We start from the raw sequence: 18,695 nt of genomic DNA on the forward strand, positions 1-18,695 counted from the left end.
GGTGAAAGTTCAAAAGAAGCAAAGGTGAACAGTTTTAAGTTGTCAGACCTTATTTTAGGATGTTGCACATTCAAGAAATGACTTGAAAAAGTAATGGAAAAAAATTCCATCCAGAGGTTGTGAAGAGTAAGGTAGCTTATGGTAGTTCCAGGCTGTACATGATTACAGTTTTACATGGGCACTCCTTTGTTTTATATTTTTTCAGCAGCATTTCTTACTACTACTGTTAGAGAATGCGTGCTAGACTGTATTATTCAGTATAACCTTTCTTAAGTTTTTATACAACTGCTGAAATACAAAGAGTTTATTAGAGTATAATTTGTACTGAATAAGTTAAATTCACAGTAGTACCTGAAAAAAGCTTTGACTGCTTTTCTCTGCAGTGCATTTTCCTACAGAGATTGAGTCTTAGCTGAATCTTACTTAGCTAAAATTATTTGGTTGGCACTTACTTTGGAGAAAGCAGAAGGAGAAGAGAGTATTACAGTTTTCATAACATTCATTTACACCTTGTATGCATTAAGGTGCATTAGAATTGTATGACTGGTTATCTTTTCTGCTGTGTCTTGCATTGAAAATGGCTATGTATGTCGAGGATTTTCATCTGTAACTTTGATTCTTTTATGTGTATATCTAGAAGTAACTAGTGTTTCAGTGATTTCTCAAATTTACAAATTGCTTCATGGAAAATCATCTCAAGGTGTGTAGTTCTGAAGCAGTATAGAAAAAAATAGAGACCCCAACAAGTCCTGAGTACTTGAGTGGATCGTACACATTATCCAGAAGCTCATGAGATTTTAACCTATTAAGAGAAAAATGTTCTTTTATAAACAAGCTTACTGAAGTAACTAATATGAAGTCTTCCATTATTTGGTAAATAACGTTTGTGATAAAATGTCATTTCTAGCATAGGCAGTTTCTATGAAGGTGAACTAGGAGAATGGTGTTGAACAGTATGAGGTGCTAGTTTACAAAATCTTTCCAATAACAGTTGAGATTGGTCAGGGTTGATTTGGAGCTGTGGAATATATCTTTGCCATCTGCCCCTCACTGAAGGGATGCTAGTTTGTACCTGCTAGAGGGAGTTATTTACCAAAACATAGAGCACTTGGCATCAATTCTCTCTAGTTTGACACAAAACATTCCCTAGCCTGTGGTTTCTTCTAAACACTCTCCAGATTACAGGTTTCTCAGAGGCACCTGCTCAAACTACTTTGGATTTGCTGATTTTGTGAAGGAAGCAACTAAAGCTTTAGTTTTACTTTTCCTCATTGTGTCTCTCAGATAGACTTAACAGTAGAGCAAATCAACACTGATTAAATTATTTATTTGTTTATTTAGTAAGACTTGAAGTGAAGCTTCTTTTTATTTAAAGGACTGAAAACCTAGGATGACAGCTAATATCATGATACTGTTTCTTTTGCCTGGGATCACTAGGTTATCTTATACCCCTAGGAATCTCCAATCCCCATCATCATAGCTAGTGATATACTGTTTGCACATAACTCCATTTAACAAGCTTTTCCTTCAGTTTTTATTACTAAAAGGTAGTCTGGAGCTCTGGCAGCCCCCCAAACAACTCTAGAGTCTTTGTACCCAGCCAGCCTCCTCAGTTTCTTTCTTTGTTGCATTCAATCCCCAACTGCTAGCTTAATACATAAGACTGAGTTTTACCTTTGATGGAATTTTGAATGCAGTGTTGATGGCTGAGGACACTGCTGTGTAGATGATGCCCCCTGCCCTTAAGCCCAACCTGATTAGACTGGGACAGCTAAGTTCACTAGCTGCTATTTTATGGTTCCTCACTGCATTTAGACAGGCTAGTCTGTCTAAATGCTGGTGCTCAGTGTAGTATGAATGATGTCATAGTATTAGGCAAAAGACCTATTGCTTTCTGCTGATTTCATGATCTGCATTCTGTATGGAACACACAGTGTTTTGGGACATACACCTATTGCTCGTGTTGCTTTAGAAGGGAACTGCTCACCATTTTTTCCCTGTTTTTTTTCAGCTGTTCACCTTCAGAAGTTTCTGTATGGCTAAAGTCTTAAATGATGATTATTTAACTGGTCCTGATGCATTTAATGATATTTAATTTTATAGGGACTGACACTTTCATCAGCACTACAAAACCTTCGCTTTCTTTCATGCTATTAAAGTGGAGGACTGAAATTAATTAAAGGACTACATCATTTTAAAGGTTTGATAGATATAGGTTTCTTCTAGTTTTAAGCTGATAACAGTGAGTGCTTTCTGCAGTTCAGGCTGACCTGTGATTAAGGGCAAATAAAGACTAAATAGGCTCTCTCCCAGTGTTTGTGTTGAAGGACAAGACAAATTCAGGCCCTAAATACATGCTGTTTAACAGTTTAAAAACAATTCTTTAAAGTTTATTGTTTTGTTTTAAGTGTAAACATAAAGAGATTTTATATAGGCATTCAATAATTTATCGCATCAGTAATCAGTCAGACCTAATGTTTTACAAATAATTTTTATATTTCATCTCTGTCCTGTCAGTCCTCTTTAAGTATGAATTATTCAAATAACTTTTTGATTCTTTGAAAGCCTGTCTGCATAGTGTTTTGTGCTGCTTCTCAAATAGGACAGTATTCTTCTGATTTATTTTCATTTGTTTGATCAATAAAATATAATTAAACATCTAAAGCGCAGCAAAGTCTGTGCCCCTCAAATACAGGAGTAGGTGATAGCACTCCATAGAATTTTCACTTCTTGGGACCTGGAAGTTTTCAATGACAAGATTTAAGTGCTTTTATGTTTGTGAAAAAACAACCATGTGCTAGTGACACATATGCCAATATCAGAATAATATTGCTGAATGCTTTTTCCCTCAAGGTTTTTGGAACTTATATACAAGTTCTGACTTTATAGAAATGCTCTTGCAATATTGCAAACTTTTAAGTAGAAAATAGTTTATTTGTAACAAAAATATTCCGGTGCTTACATCCTTTCTTTGCACGTAATCTCATATGCTGCAGAGCTTTATTAAATGCTGACTGAACCATGGTTTGCTACTAACGGTTCCAAACATGTAATTAAGATTTAATATGTAGACAGACCTTATTATGCTGTTCTATAAATGCTTGGCAGATTAGAAATCTGTTCACTTTGGGAGTATTAATTTGTGATCCCTCATGTTTTTCACATATGATATAGTGACTCAACTGATTGCATTGTAGTGATCCCCCTTAGGAGCAATTGAGACAAGTTCTGTCTCAGACAACAGAAGTGTTCATGCAATCGGTCATCGCTTCTTCATTGTCTTATAGAGTTCTACTTTAGTGGTATGAATGCTTGAATGAAAAACATGACCTTAGTTATGCTTTTTAAAATATAAAAACTCAAATTCAAGTGGAGAGATCGGTAAAATTACAGCTTGGAGCCTTGCTTTGCTCCAACTCCATCTTTGTTGTTATCCTTGATGATGTTTTTATCATAGCTCTAGGAAAAGTTCAGAATTACATTGCTAAAGTCATTTTAAAGGCTTAAGAATTGTGCTTGATGTTGAAAATGTTTAAATTTAGCTAATGTATTATTTAAAAGCAAGCAACTTTTTTCAAACTATGCATTTCTTGGTGTTTTAAATATGTAGCTCCTTACTGCTTTATAATGCAGAATTTGGGCTGTATACTGCAGAACTTGGTCTACGAGTTCAGATGTCCACAGTATCAACCTTAGAGTACATATATATAGGGGAGCAGGAAAAAAGTCAGAAAAAATTACACTTTTTTTTAAAGAAACAAAGGTATGTGACAGCAGTTTGTTGATCAACATTAATTATTTTGTTTAATCTTTATTTTCTCTTTGTATTTTCTGTGTCTATATGTATATTTGTCCATACTATCTCTACTTATTGCTGTGACTAGATAGTTCAGTTAAGATAGAAATCTAGAATACTGGGACCTAAAATAGATCTGCAGTTGAACCGACTCTCCAGTGTCTTGGTTAGAAAGATTAACTGTATATGATGATACCTGTGCTTTATGATACAATCAAGTATGTAAAGTATATTTATATAATAGCATATACAAAATTTTTATAGCTCTAAATTGTATTTCTTTTCCCCTGTCAAACTAAATATTAACTATCTCATATTTATTGTCATATTTTAGTGGGTTAAAAAATATAAATCTTGGGAAGACAGACCTTTCTGAATTCAAATTGGAAGAAATGATTGTGTGCTTTAGGAGTGGGACTCAGGTATCTCCTATTTGAAGATCAGCATAATTTTCCTTTGAAGGAGAAAAGAATTCCAGTATACTTTCTATAAATAGGAGTGGATAATGTTCAGGAGGAGATGTAGCCATGAAGAAAAAGATACAGACACTTCAAAATAGCAACTTACAAGCATTAGCAGTCCCCAGCCTTTTGCATAGAGTCAGTTTTGACTTCTTGGCATTTTTGGGCTTTATGAGATTGTGTCATTTTGCTACTTTTGCTTCATTTGAGTATCTATTGATATAGCAGGAAAAAATATAAGAACTATTTTTAAAAAAGTCTCTAATAATGGTATCAAAATCAACAAGGCTCTATTCAGGACCGTTTATTAGAGTATAACTAGGCAACATTTCCAAGTATAGATGAAATTATTGTTTCAGGAACTTTCTGGTAATTTTCCCATCTTTGTCCCAAGTACAGTCCAAGTATTTAAGTGCCAAACCTGAATGTAGTATTCAGCTTCGGAATGTACCCTGCTTCTGATGTCCTATGCTAACAGAACCTATGACTAGTATAATTTAGAGCAAGGAAGACATGATACTTCCACACATGATGAATGTTGTGGATGACAAGTTGACTTCTTATACATTTATCTTTTTGTAGTCTGGTTTCTTGACATTTTTGGGGGAGATCTGTGCTGTATTCTTTCTTCTTTAGCCTGTTTTCCAAAGAAGGCTAGCCTTAAATGATGGAGCAGTCTATTTGCCTTCCTTTTCTTTCCCTGCAGATAACTTTTGAATCTATTGATAAATCAACAGCTAGATAGCCCTGTGTGTGTTTCAATTGAGGGGAAAATCAAATTTTCTTTTCTTCTCTTTGCTCTTCTGAATGGTTAGCTGCCAATCAGCATTCTTGTACAGACTTGCCTCAGGGTGAGCTGGCTGTGCCCAGCTGGCAAGCTGGATAAATGTGGACTGGAAGATAGGCCAGGGGGTGATGGTAGATGTGTGAGGGAACTAAGGATGTTGTGATAAGAAGGGATAACAAGGAATGTGGGAGGAAACTGGAGCTGTTCAAGGGGAACAGGGATCATAGAATCAGACTAGGTTGTCTAGGTTATTGTCCATCTGAGTCTTAAAAACACACAAGGTAGAGGATTCTGTAGCTTTTCTTTGTAAAGTGTTCTAATATTTAATGAAGAATTCTTCTCTTTGTCTGGTCAGAACCTTTACTGTTTCAGATTATGAATTTATTTCTCATCTTTACTTCAGGCATCTCAATAAAGAGTCTGGATTCATCTTCCTAAATAACCTGTGCTTTAAGTGTTCTCTTTTCCCAAAGATCCCTCGGGTTCTGCTCGTATCAGCCAAATGTTCTAACCCTGTAACAATCCTGATGTCCTGATGACTTGGCCAAGGACTCAAATTTTTCAAATCTTTCTTGTACTGGGGCACCCAAAACTGACCACAGTATTTGAGATATGGGCTGAAAGAAACGGAGTAGTCACATCTGTTGATCTCTTGTACTGGCTACTTTTGCCTCCTGTTGATACAACCAACTGTACTGATAGTCTCCACTGTTGTCAGGATGCATTGCTGGATCATGGCTGGCTGATTGCCCACCATAAGCTTTCCATCAACTCTGCACTATTCAGTGTGGTGTCACCTGCAAACTTGATGAGGGTGCTTCATACCTCCCTGTACATCCCTGAAAAAGATATTTTAAAGGATAAGTTGGTGCCAGGTCAGACTCGTGAGGGCCACCAATTACAACTGGCTTTCAGGTAGTTGTCTAGAATTGTTAACACTTCTGCAGAGGGATTTCAGGAGTAGAAAATCTCGCTGGGTTATTATAGAGGCTGGTGAGGAGGACCTAGGACGTGAATCTTTGGGAAGTGGGCATCTCACGAAATGATCCTTTCATTATGGATGAAGTTTCAAAGAGTTGAATAGGCAAAACAGTCTGCATAGCAGTTCAGTTGACTTAAAGTGCTTAAAATTGGGAAAACTTTTATCATAGGAGAAAAAAAAAAGATGGTGGTAGCTCTTTATTATAAAAGCATTGTGTATTCAGAGAAGTTATAGTTAAACTGCTGAAATTCAAAGAATTATTATTGTAACAATTATTCATTCCTACTCATAACTAGAATACCTGGCAGAGTTTTCGCTCTCAAACCTCTTTTCTAGATACTACTTAATTAAATTTCCCTTTCTGCTTGCATTTTATCATTGAGACTAGTTTTTTTTTTTTTTCTGATTGATAGCTTTGCTTACACATTTGCATAGTAAAATGGTGCATGTTCAAATAGGGGTGGATATTGCAAGCCTGACTTGCACAAATAGCTCCCACCAACATGAATAGTCCCAACGACTTCAAGGACTTAATTTGCATGAGTAACAGTTGCAGCGTTGAGATCTTAATGCGAATGTCTGCTTTCCATTATGCACTCAGCTTTCAGCAACTTCGGTGGAGCTCTATCTCTATTACAGAGGACAAATTGGGCACCAAGACAGATGGAATTTTTTTAGCGGCAAAGCAAAAATCTGTTGAAGTCAAATACATACTGCATAAGTCCTTAAGGTATCGTGTACAGTATGAAGGCAGTGATGGCTTAAGTTAAAGAGATAACCACTTCAAAGAATCATTACAAAAAAAAAAATTAATGTCAAAAATATGTGACAGAATTCGGCTCTGGAAAGCGTGGGGATGATGTGCTGTAGTGATGTAATAAAATATACATTTAAATAGACAGAACGGTTGGGGAAAAAAAAAGAGAGAGCGAAAAAGGAGTTGAGGCGGCCGGGCGCAGCAGGGCGCGTTACGCGGGCTCTCCACACGGGGCGGCCGCAGCGCCCCCTGCCGGGAGGGCGGTGCCGCCCCGCGGGCGGTGGCGGAGCGGCGCTGGCGGAGCCCGGCGTGGTGTGCGCGCTGCCGGCTGCTCTGGGCTGCTGCCGCTCAAACAACCCGGGGCTGTAGGCGTGCAAGGGCTGCTCGCTAACTCGTCTTCATTTTTCGGACGTGTGATGTTCTCTTGCTTTGAGTTTGGCTGGAAATAGATAAGAAAGTGTCACGAAACAGTCGCGTTTTTAAGCCTCTCAGGTTTGTATTTGTGTGGAGGTCACTCCCACAGACAAAGATGACTTCTCTAATTAGTCACTCAGGAAATGTTTTCCAAAGTATTTTCAGTTAATTTCCTGGAATGCTTTGTGTACATACGAACATGTCACAAATGAACATGCTTAAACATTTGTAAGGCTTGTGTTTGTTTAAAGAAATAGTAGCTCGCTAATAGCACGGGCTCAAGTATGCAGCAATATGCTGTGTGCTGCGGCCTGGGCACTTCTAAAGTGTCAGCAGTGGCGATCCTGAAAACAAAGGAGTTGCTTCTTCTGAGAGCTCAGATCGCCTCATCTTCTACTTTGTTTCCCTATGCTGGGATAAAACCTGGTAAGGTGCCTGCGTTTCTTCCGAAGGGTAAAGAAGCAGTTTTGGATTATCTCAAACTTTTAATTGTAATCACATCTGTTTTCAAGAGGTAATGAACATATAAACAAAGCTTCAGGAATATTCTACTGAGGAAAATAACGTTGTGGCTATTTTTTTCTTTTGGGCTAATTTTCTTTCTTTCTTTTTTTTTTTTTTTTTTTTTTTTGCTTTACTTTAGCTAAAAAATTAGGAATTACTGATGTGCCAGCTGAGGTGGTTACTTTTATTTCCCATGCAACACAAAACAGATTAAGAACAGTGATAGAAAAAGTAACAGTGATAACCCAGCACCGTATGGAGTCATACAAAGTAAGTACAAATCAAACTATTGGATGTTATATAGTGATCCAGCAGTTTTCTTTCTTAGCACGTGGAACATGTTTTGTGTTCATTTTATGTGCAGATCACATTTTAATCACAAATTTCTCAGTGCATAGAGAGCAGTGGGATGATGAGACTGCCAGACTTGTCTTTTCTGTAATACAGTTTGTGTGTAAAATTGTATTCATCCTTCTATGCTGAAGTGACCAGCACACCTGATAAACAATTTCTGCTCACCTTTTGTGACTAAGACTGTTGATTCTCACCTTCTCTTTTGACCAGGATAACCACTGATTAGATTAAAATTGCTTCAATATATAGGAATCTGTAGTAGGTATACATGTCTTTGTCTGTGTGAAATACTAATATTTCTATACTTGAAGATTCTATACTTTAACTTAAAGAATACAATTATAACCCAGGGATAAAACTGTTTTCAGATTAGAGGGAAGAGCTACTAATTTGTCTTAAACCAGCAGCTGAAGAATTCAGCTACTAAATTCTTCATTGAAATTAAACAATATTCCCTTTTAAAAAAAGGATTTCAGGTTAATCTGATACCATTGTTAGTGACTGTATTCTTGGAGAAAATTGAAATAGTTTAGATATTTTAAATTTTAAAGAGGAAAAATTGTAATAAAAACCTGCAAACCAGTTTGGAATTCAAGTGAGTCAAATATGTTTTATTATTAAAAATGAGTTATATTTTTTTTAATAAAAGAAAGTTGCTAGCAATTGTTAAATTAATATAAAAGCATGTAGGTTGGCTTAATTGCACCAAGCTTAATTTGTTGTTGTTAGTACTGTAGAAAGATTGTAATGTATACACTTAGTCTTCTTGAAATGCATCGTCTTGATGAAAATGCATGTTTTCATAAAATATTGTTCTTTACAGGATGATGAGTGGTATGAACAAGCAACAGATGTCCGGTCACAGCTAAAGTTCTTTGAACAGTTGGAACGTTTAGAAAAGCAAAGGAAAGATGAACAAGAGAGGGAAATCTTGCTAAAGGCTGCTAAGGTATCTTTTTAATTCTGTGTTTCTTTTGTTTGTTTTTTTTTTAATTATTTAGCAGTTCATAGTCTTCAAACAATTGCTCAATTTCTTGAAATCTGTTTTTGGAACAGTTTTTGTTTCTTATAACGTGAAAATGCTGAGTCATGGTTGAACCAATGACCGAGCACCTGGTGGGAAGGTAGGGCCAACCCAGGGGAGCTCAGTGCATATAGTGCACCTGAGTGACTGGAACAGGTGGAGCCAGCATCCACCCCTTCCCAGACCTCATTTAAGGGTTGGTAGTGGAGGTGAGGGTATCTCTCAGGAGATCCCTGCCCACCTGAGGTCATCCAAAGGTAAGCAAATTTTCTTCCTTCATTTTTGTGTCTACAGCTGCTGCATTTGGGTTTGTTCTCATTTGCTGCACCCTAGGGCTTTGCCACCCCACGGTTATTGCTATACTTTCCATTGTGTTATGCCTAGATTATCACATATACCAAAGAAATCTGTTTTGACGCTGCACCTTTAATTTATTAAGTCACAATGTTTATCCACAATGGCAGCGCACCTAGCTGGAATGCTCCTGCATTCTCAGGAAGATACAACTCTGAATATGATGAGTTATTGAGGCTATGGGAGACAATGGCTAACATATATATGGATAAATTCCTCCCCAACTGCAAATATAATTGTATTACTGATATATCAAACTACGAATAAGTTTATTCCTTGGTGATTTTGAGTTACTCATCTGTTGCTTTACGTTTGCTTTACGTGAACTGTTTATCATATGTTCTGAAGAGATTATATGGCACAACTCAGTGCTCAGTGGTATTACTTGATCTCCTGACTGTGCTGTTAAAAATAGTTCCATTTGCAAACTTAAATAAGCTAACCCAACAACAGAGCCTGACTTGCTAATTTCAGAAAAATGTTCCTCAATTTGCTATTTTCATCTTTATTTTTTGTTCTGTTTTCTTTCTTAATTTATAATTGTGTACATCTTTAAACATTCCACAATTTTCCACAGAACATATGCATATACCCTTGAAATGTTTAGATGGAAGCAGTCACCTTTTACGTGACTTGAAGGGATCATGAACATAATGTGTATGTAATTCAGCTTTATAATCAGGTAGGGAGAGACATTTTGTACTAGAAAAAATAACTGAAAAAAAAGAAACAAAACCACAAAGTAACCATGGAAGAAAAATGCTGATCTACCAGCATTAATGTTTAGAAAGAGAAATTAAGGATATTATGAAACCTTTGAAAGGTGCTTATATGATGTTGGGATTTAAGTGTTAGATGCCATTTTCAGATTGAACTTTGATAGCTTCTGTCCTTTCTGGAGAGTGTGTCTGGCTCTCTGCCACGCTGTTCTGATGAATTTGACCACCTGTTTCCAAACTCAAACAGAACACAGTTTGGCAAAACATGGTCAGATTACAACTTTTTATTCTAAACAGTACATTGTTCATTATTTCCTTAGAGTCTAGGTTGCTGCTGAAATGCAGAATCCTCTATACATTGACAGGGAGAATTCCTGTGATCTTTATTCTTAATTCCTACATTCTTAGCCAGGATTTTAGTCTTTTTTGACATCCTTAGTTGATTGAGGAGATTGAAGAATTTGTGGAGAGGATGCAGTAATTGTAATTAAGCAGCTATTAAATGAGCACTGTTGAAATCTGCCTCATCTGCTCTGGTAACTAGTGATAGAGGCCAGAAACTGTTTCACCTCTATTTGTCATGTGCTGATCCCTTTTTGCACCTGCAAAGAGGGTTAAACTAGTGCTGGAGCCTGAAATACCTCTGATGTGAATGGGTTGTTTCACAGATCAGGGCACCTTTGTCACCTTGATAGTGCTGCGTATTTAAAAGTTAGAAACCTTGAGATCTTAAGATGAGATTTGTTTCTGCTTATTCTTCTATAAAAGCTTCTATCTAAAAATCACATATATATTAAGAAACAAACAAACCAACAACATAGGAGCTGCTGCTTCTTAATGTGCCTTTTAGACAGTTTGGGGTTTTTTTTTCATCCTGTAGAGGTTTTGGCACATTATTTTGCAACATTTGTTAAAGATACTCAGCAGAATAATTTTCAAAATTGCCTTCTAGTGGAACATAATCTATTGCCTGGGTGTGGAACAGCAGTACAGGTTTTACAGGGGATATTGTGTTCTAATTGACCTGCAACTGTATTTTCAACCATTACTGTAAGATGTGAGTATAGAATTTGTAAGTACTGTGGCTGGGTAGATTTTGCTGCAGGATATGTCTTGGGAAGAATGAGAGAAAGTCAGATCGAGAAACCACAAAGAAAAAAAAAAGACTTCAGAAGCTTTTTAAAGAGTTTTTTGCAGTATACCATTCATTTTTAATTAAACACCTAAACATTTTAAACAAGACTTCCACTTCAGGGATCTTTGTATCATGTCTGGTAACATATGTGTACCAACCTAAAAAGTATGGTCCGAAACGTTTCTCTAATTTACTTTCTAGTGAAACGTTTTCTAATTGTAGTGCTTAAAGATGGTTCCCAAAATGGTGAGATCCACAGTTGTCATCTGCTGGAATTACTCCTGTTTCAACAGATATGATGAGTTAAATACCGAAGCTGTGCAGGGAGGTACTACTGCTGCCTTGATTATCATTACTTTTGAATTTTCTTCCTGTTTTGTGAACAATAGGGTAAATGAATACAAGGAAAGGCTATCTTGTGTGTATACATTTACACAAATATGTGAAGTGCTGTCTCTTTAAATAAACTATTTGGGAGGGCCACCTTTTTCTCCTTGTTTGTTCTCCTAATAAGGAGCCACTGGCCGTTGTTCCCATGTATGCAGAAGCAGAGGTCTTTTGAATCTGTCTTTGGTGGTTGATATGGGAAATAAGAAAAGAAGCTCAGGAAAGACTTAAGACAGCTGAAAGGTCAAAAGCCAGACTGAAATAACTTGAGGAGCTTACCTTTACATTTGACATGGTGCGTGTTGTGTGGACTTCATGAAAACACAGCACACATGTCTCGCTATAGTAAAAGATGCTTTCATAGTGATTCATCCTCGCTGCCATCATAGTGATTTTCAAAATCTGGAAAATGTAGGGTTGTGTGTGTCAAATTGAATGAGGTTTTGATAATAATAATGGAAATATTTCTGGCAGCAGAAAGGAGTTTGTCGTCTATGATCAGTAGTCAGTATTAATAGCACAGGCCTGTCTAGTTTTGGTTTTTAAAGTATAACTACAGGTGCAGGAGTAAGATCTGCTTCATGGCCTCTTTTATAGTAAAGGTATCTGTAAGTAAATTGGAAAACTGCTTGGTGTTGCTTGCACAGTTAAGCAGCATTTGTGGATGATAGAGATTTTGATAGTGCTGTAGATTGAAGTGCTTTTTTTTATTGGAAAGAGATCATTGAAATTTGGCCATGCAGATTTCCTTACACAGTGCTATCACGTGCACCTCCTGTCATTACTGGAAGGGCCTATCTCTATGAGTGAGAGATGAGTTCAGCCGACATGCCAATTTAATTCTTTCCTTCTCTTCTGAGAGTACAGTGGATGAAATGCAGCTTTTTGTGAGATGAAGCACTTTCAGTTCAGAAACTTGTAACTCAATTCTGATGAGAGGAGAGCAAAGAGTGAATTATTGTGTTGAGATAATTTTCTCAATTTTAAAAAATTTGTTACTTCAATTTTAATGATTTTAAAATGAATCTTCTTTTAGACCTGCACTCTTGCAATCTACCTCACTGTGGTTGTAGCTCAAAATAGGGTTTTACCCTCAGCTATGCTGCTTTTAACTCTCACTTTTTATTAACAAAGCTAATGTGAAAGCAAAGTGTTTCATGTTGCCAATTTAATTTCTTTAATTAAAAGTGAAAGTTATAAGCTGGTACAGCCGTGGGTGAAGTTCTAATGTCATCAATGGGGAAAAATAGGTTTAAAATTGAAACTGTTGGCACAGCAGTGACTCTCAATAGTACAGCACCTGCAGTTGTGACTCTTAACTTTATTTAATGAAAAAAGATGAATTTGAAGCATTAAAGACTCACAGGACATATATTGGGAAGAGGGAGAAGAGCTGTGGGGACCTTAAGTGGGATCAGCTGTTGCTGATCAGACAACAGGCAAGTATTTAGGAATAGAGACCCTGAGAGTTTTTCAGAGATTTAATAGACTGAAAACATCAAAAACTGCTTTTTGTTAGTGGGGTTGGGGGGGGGGGAAGTAACAATAGTGCTACTTTGATGTTGTAAATGGCAACAAAATAAGAAATAATGGTCCTAGTTCAGTTCATCAGAAGGAGTGTTATTCTGCTCATCTGCAGAGATACAGGTGTCCTTCTTTAAAAGTATGTGTTGCCTTATTACATTGAAGTCATATTGATATTCTTTTAAAAATAGTTTTGATTTCTAATGTAAGATGATTGTAAGAAATATAAATTCCACTTCTTAAAACTATGCTGTTGTGTGTGTAATTAGATGTCTGTTTTTGTGGCATTCTTCCCTAACGTGAGCAAGGAGAAAAGCTGAGGTTTGAAACATTAAAGTTTAGTAACATGTAAATGAAACCCCATATTTCTAATATGCTTTGAATGCACACATTTAACATATGCTGCTTTTCATACTTTCAAAGACTGATATTTCCATAGGGCTAATATGATCATTGCAGTTTTCAGATAAATAAGATAGCAAGTTCTCTAACACAGAGCACTTTTGTTGTTAACAATTAAAATATCAGTCTGGGCTAATGAAAGTAGCTTATGTTTGGAAGAAATGTTAACAAACCTGATTTTGTGAATATGTTCTCAGTAGGAGACATCATTTAATGTATTTAAAAGTATGATATCTGGTTATGATCAGTCCTAGGTTTCTCTAAAATTACTATGGGAAGCAAGCTTACTTCTAAGGATATTTATTCACTAACATGGAAATGTATTGCATACATCCAGCTTTCATTATTTACAGATATGGAGATGAAGAATAGAGTGGGGGACGGGAAAAGAGTCATAATGAACTCTTTGGAAGTGTTTGAGGAGGGGATTCTGTGACTGGTGGGTCTTTTTGAAGCTTTATTAAATACAGGCATTGGTGTGTTAAGGGATTTTTTCAAACTTTTTTTTTTTAATGAATTGAGATGCCACATACTAACATTTGGAGGTTAGTGCCAAAGAAGAAAGGAAGACAAACTCAACAGTCTGAGTTCATAGAAAAAATTTGAAACCAGAATTAAAAGAAAGGAAGGATTATCTAGTAGGTTGCTGAAAATAAGTGTAAAGTATTACAGTAATTGGTGAATAAAAATGCTGAGGGAGATGCAGGCACTACAAGAGCTGAATAGCAGCAAAATTGTTCAAACTCTTCAGAGGAAGCAAAAGATGTTTACGTGTGGAATGGAGTGTAAAGAGAAGCCAGTGATATTTTTAAAGCTTATGTAGCCACCTCTATTAAGCTTGATATTTTTCTTTGCTTCTATTTGCTTTAATCTGTGTTGCATCAGCATTGAAGAAGCCTTTTGTGAGTTACATTAGATCATAAAATGAAGGATTAATATCATTGTTATTGCTTATCCTTTTTCTTTAGCGCATTTTAGTCTTTGTATGCTGATGATTTAATTTTTCTAGCTTACTGATTTCCAAGCTGGTATGGTAGTCTGCAGGAACACTTTGTTTTAAATAATGTGTTGGAAAAAAAACTGTACTAAAATTTATTTGAACACACACACACACACACACCGACAACACAGAAAATGACGGTTGAACTTCCTTAATTTTATTAGTGTGGTACTTACACCAGGAATAACACATCCAATTTGAAGTTGGAATTTTACTTATTTGAAGGAAGAGTCAGCCTGAGCTCTCTGAGGAGAGCCTTTGCTATGGGTTAAAGGAATAACCAGAAACTTGTAGCATTATTATGAATATAAAAGTATTTCTAAATAGATTTTTTTTTTTAATCTGGGTTATGATATCTAACATCACCTGGTATGTTAAAATTTCTTTAGTGATGAATTTTCTGTGTATTATGTCGCTCAAGATCAGAGTGCTAATTTTTACCTATGTGGTAATTTCTATTATTTATTTCTTGTATATGAGGACTGCTATCCTGATATCCAGAACTACTTTTATTTGGTCAGTTTCTGAAGAAAGAAAACAACAAGAAAAACAAACTACTTTGAAAAGTACAAGTTCTTTTTTTTTTTGAGTTTTTCCTTCACTGGAGTCCAGGAAATGTAGATGTTCCTTTGTATCTGTTGCTTTGATTTTCTTCCCAGTGTCCCTGAATGTAACATAGATCTGGTATGTTTTCCAGGATTCTGTTACTTTCTTGTAGATACTTAGTAGCATTATTGTAAGTCTCAGCTTGATTCTCCAAGGACTCCATGCTTTCTCCTTCAGCTGAAATGCTTTTAACTTGTGCTTTGCATTTGGCAAATGATTCAGCTTCGTGTAGTAGTATGAATACACTTTGTATTTCTGTGCTGCTTTCACTGAGAAATTCGGGAAGCAATAGAAGTTCATTGTACTTTTATAAATTTATCATCAAAAAATCATGAAAGAACTTAAAATGATTTCCCAAACATCATACTGGAGAAACTGAGGCACACAATGATTGAACTGTCATCAGAAAATGACAGAGCAAGGACCTAATTCAGCTTAGTTCTTAAATAGCTGTCTACATCCATCCCCCAGGGGAAGCAACTCATTGATCTGCCCCTCACCCTGAACAGGTATAAACATAGTCAAGCTCCTAATAATTGCTCTATTAAGTAGAGTTCCAACATATCCATGTACTTGATGAATGTCATTTTGTTCTTTAAACAGTAACTAGATCAGATTATCTGCGTTTCTGCTTTCTTTTGTTTGTTTGTTTGACCACAACACTTAGAAGGAACCTCAGTCTACATAAATTGGTAGTCTCTTTCTTTGTTGGTATAACTTTAACATGAGAGTCTAATTCAGTCATCAGCTATCTACAGATTTTAATTTCTCATTACTTCACTGCAGATGTTATCCCGTCAAACTACCTTTTATGTTAACAGACACAAAATCACTCATAGGTAGCACTGGAAAATGAAGCAAACACATCTGATTCTTGCATTGTGCACATTTTCTAAAAAATCTCTTAATTGTTAATTTGAACTTTCTTTACCATTGTGTTGTGTGTCCTTATTAGCAGAAAAATTAATCCCAATTAGAAATAAAAAAAAAAAAGCACAAGAAAACTGTTAGAGAAATCAGAGTTATTGCTCTCTTTAAAATGATACCAAGATTTTCTCCAGTTATGTCAACAATATCACGTCTCCCTACACTTAAAACATATTTCAACTGGCTTGCCTCATGTATTTTTCACTTTTGAACATAATATGTTATGAAAAATTCAAACAAAAGAAAGAAAAAATTGAGCACGTATAACTTTACAGTTTAGTAGTCTTTCAAGTTTCACGTCTGTCTTCAACCTGGAAAGAGGCAGAAAAAGGAGAGGGCAAAGAAACTTTGTTCTTTTAGGAGTTATGTAAACAGTATCTATTTAAATCTCAAGGGCTGAAATAAAAACAAATCTTTTGAGTATCCGGGACAACAGTTTTTTTTTTTTTGTACAACTTCTCAATACTGACAAATATTGCAATTAAGGAAGTATAATAATGCACTCCTGTAATTTCATACAAATTGTATCATCTTTCTTTCTGAAGGTTTGTTGTTTGAAAGGGTAACATTAAAACCTTTTCCAGCACATTCTCTGCCAGTAGCTGGAAAAAAAAAAAAGGTTAGTTGCAAACAGTAAACTATTTTAAAATAATTGTTAGTGAGTGAATAAAAGAGACCAGATATTGGAAAAAGGTTTCAGTTCTGCTCTCAGATGGTTGAATTTATTTGCGTTAAGTAATTGAAATCTAAACCCATATGGAAACTTTAGAATTGAAAAATATATAGAAGTGTTGGGCTTATTTTAAAATTTAAGTGTTGAGTAGATTTTACTTGCAACTGAATATTTAATAGTCTTTCTGGTGAGGCCTATGCATTTGAAATTGCACCCCTATGATTTTAAGTATCCCATCTTTGATAACTTGTATCTTGTTCCTCTTTCTTTGCTATCTTTTTTAGCTTACTGCAACAGATGAGGGGTTCTTAAACCATCTGTTAACCTTTTTTCCCCATTTTTTTTAAACATGTAGAGTCGCTCAAGGCAAGAGGACCCAGAGCAAGCTAGACTGAAACAAAAAGCAAAGGAGGTAAGCAGAGCTAGAGATCATTACACTTGACATTTCAAGGCTTGAACATATTAATTTTTTATGCCTTGCTACTTGTATATCGTTAATAAAAATCTGACTAAAAACTTTTTAGGATGTATTTGTTGCTTTGCCTTTGATCTTAATGTTTGCAAACTAATACATTAATACATGTGAAGCCTAAGGAGATTTTATAAGAGAATATTTCCATACATTACTTTTTCATTTCCATTTTAGGTAGCTCTAGCTTTTGTTGGGTTGTTGATGACAGCAGCATTAGATTTTGGTGCAAAATATATGCCTTTGTCTTTTTTTAAAATGTCACTTTCTTAGAAATGTGTTACTTAACAATTCTGTTCTGGCAACAGTCTTTCAAGTAATGTAATTGCCAGTCATTCTCTGTACAGTACAGTTCAGTGTACCATTTACTTACAGTTCTGAATTACAATAATCTAACAAATATCAAATAATTTCAGTTCAAGTTTTGCTATGTTATTCTTAATGTACCTTAATGCGCTGTAAATGAGAGTGATGATCCTGTGCTTAAGGCATCTTATAACTTAGGAGCAGGTTGTGATTCAAATCAATTAAAAACACTAAAATATATTCATGAATGGAAAGTTGTTCCTGTGGAAAAAAAAATAGTATGATCATATGCAGCAAACTGATGGTGTTTATTTTTTTCTTTAGCTAATTTATTTGGATATATACATTAGAAGGTAATAATAATACATTAGAAGGTAATATATACAGAAAAATGCATATTACAGGTTTTTTTCTATTGACCTGTTCTTCCAGTTTAGTTTCCCTTTCGGCAGTATTCTATAGTTCCGTTAGCTCTACAGATACAGATATTTATTTATTTATTTATTTGTTTGTTACGTGTAGCTAAAAAAGATATCAAAGGTCCAGTTGACTTTTGTTTGTCTCTTCCTATTATGTAATCATGTTTCTTGTAAACTTAATGCCATCCAGTGTTGAATTTGTCAAACTTTCAAATGAAACAGTGATCAAATTATTTGGTAGAAGACACAGGATTTAATACTATTTGAGCTTAGTAAGCAGCCCATATATGCAAAGGAAAATATCACATCTGAAAATGTGGAAAATAATTGTTGGCTGGCAAGACTCACATTTGAGCTGAGAACTAAAACTACCATGCTGCTGGAAATGGAAGTAAGCTAGAGATAAGTGCATTTCTTGCTGTGACAGTTTTTTTATTCATTGTAGTTCTTCATTGCTGGAAACTTGAGGAAGCCAAGTAAACAACAAGGCTAGAAAAATTTTTCTAATAGAATGAATTATTGGCTGTCTTTATAGCTGTGATGGAAGTCTTGCACTCTAGCCAGTATTCTTGGTTTTGTTGTAGCTGCTGGAATACCTCTTCCTTGTATGAAAATCTGATGTTTCCATTTAAGATGCATTTCTTACCCACTAGAGGGAGTGATGCAGTGCTGACATGTGAATAAAAGCATGTGTA

General features: G+C 35.6%; 1 protein-coding gene across 1 annotated transcript in view; it reads left to right on the forward strand.

Annotated features, from left to right (window-relative positions):
- Positions 1 to 18,695, forward strand: part of LOC136046561 (transcription initiation factor TFIID subunit 4-like) — a 126,981-nt gene that overhangs the window by 46,779 nt on the left and 61,507 nt on the right. The window contains exons 11-13 of the mRNA XM_065733158.1: positions 7,841 to 7,971; positions 8,879 to 9,004; positions 17,162 to 17,218. Coding sequence (XP_065589230.1) covers positions 7,841 to 7,971; positions 8,879 to 9,004; positions 17,162 to 17,218 — 314 coding nt within the window. The remainder of the gene's footprint in view (positions 1 to 7,840; positions 7,972 to 8,878; positions 9,005 to 17,161; positions 17,219 to 18,695) is intronic.

Source organism: Cyrtonyx montezumae, unplaced genomic scaffold (assembly GCF_038088225.1).
Source record: "Cyrtonyx montezumae isolate F1298 unplaced genomic scaffold, pur_monq_1.0 scaffold_17, whole genome shotgun sequence".
Taxonomy (NCBI): Eukaryota; Metazoa; Chordata; class Aves; order Galliformes; family Odontophoridae; genus Cyrtonyx; species Cyrtonyx montezumae.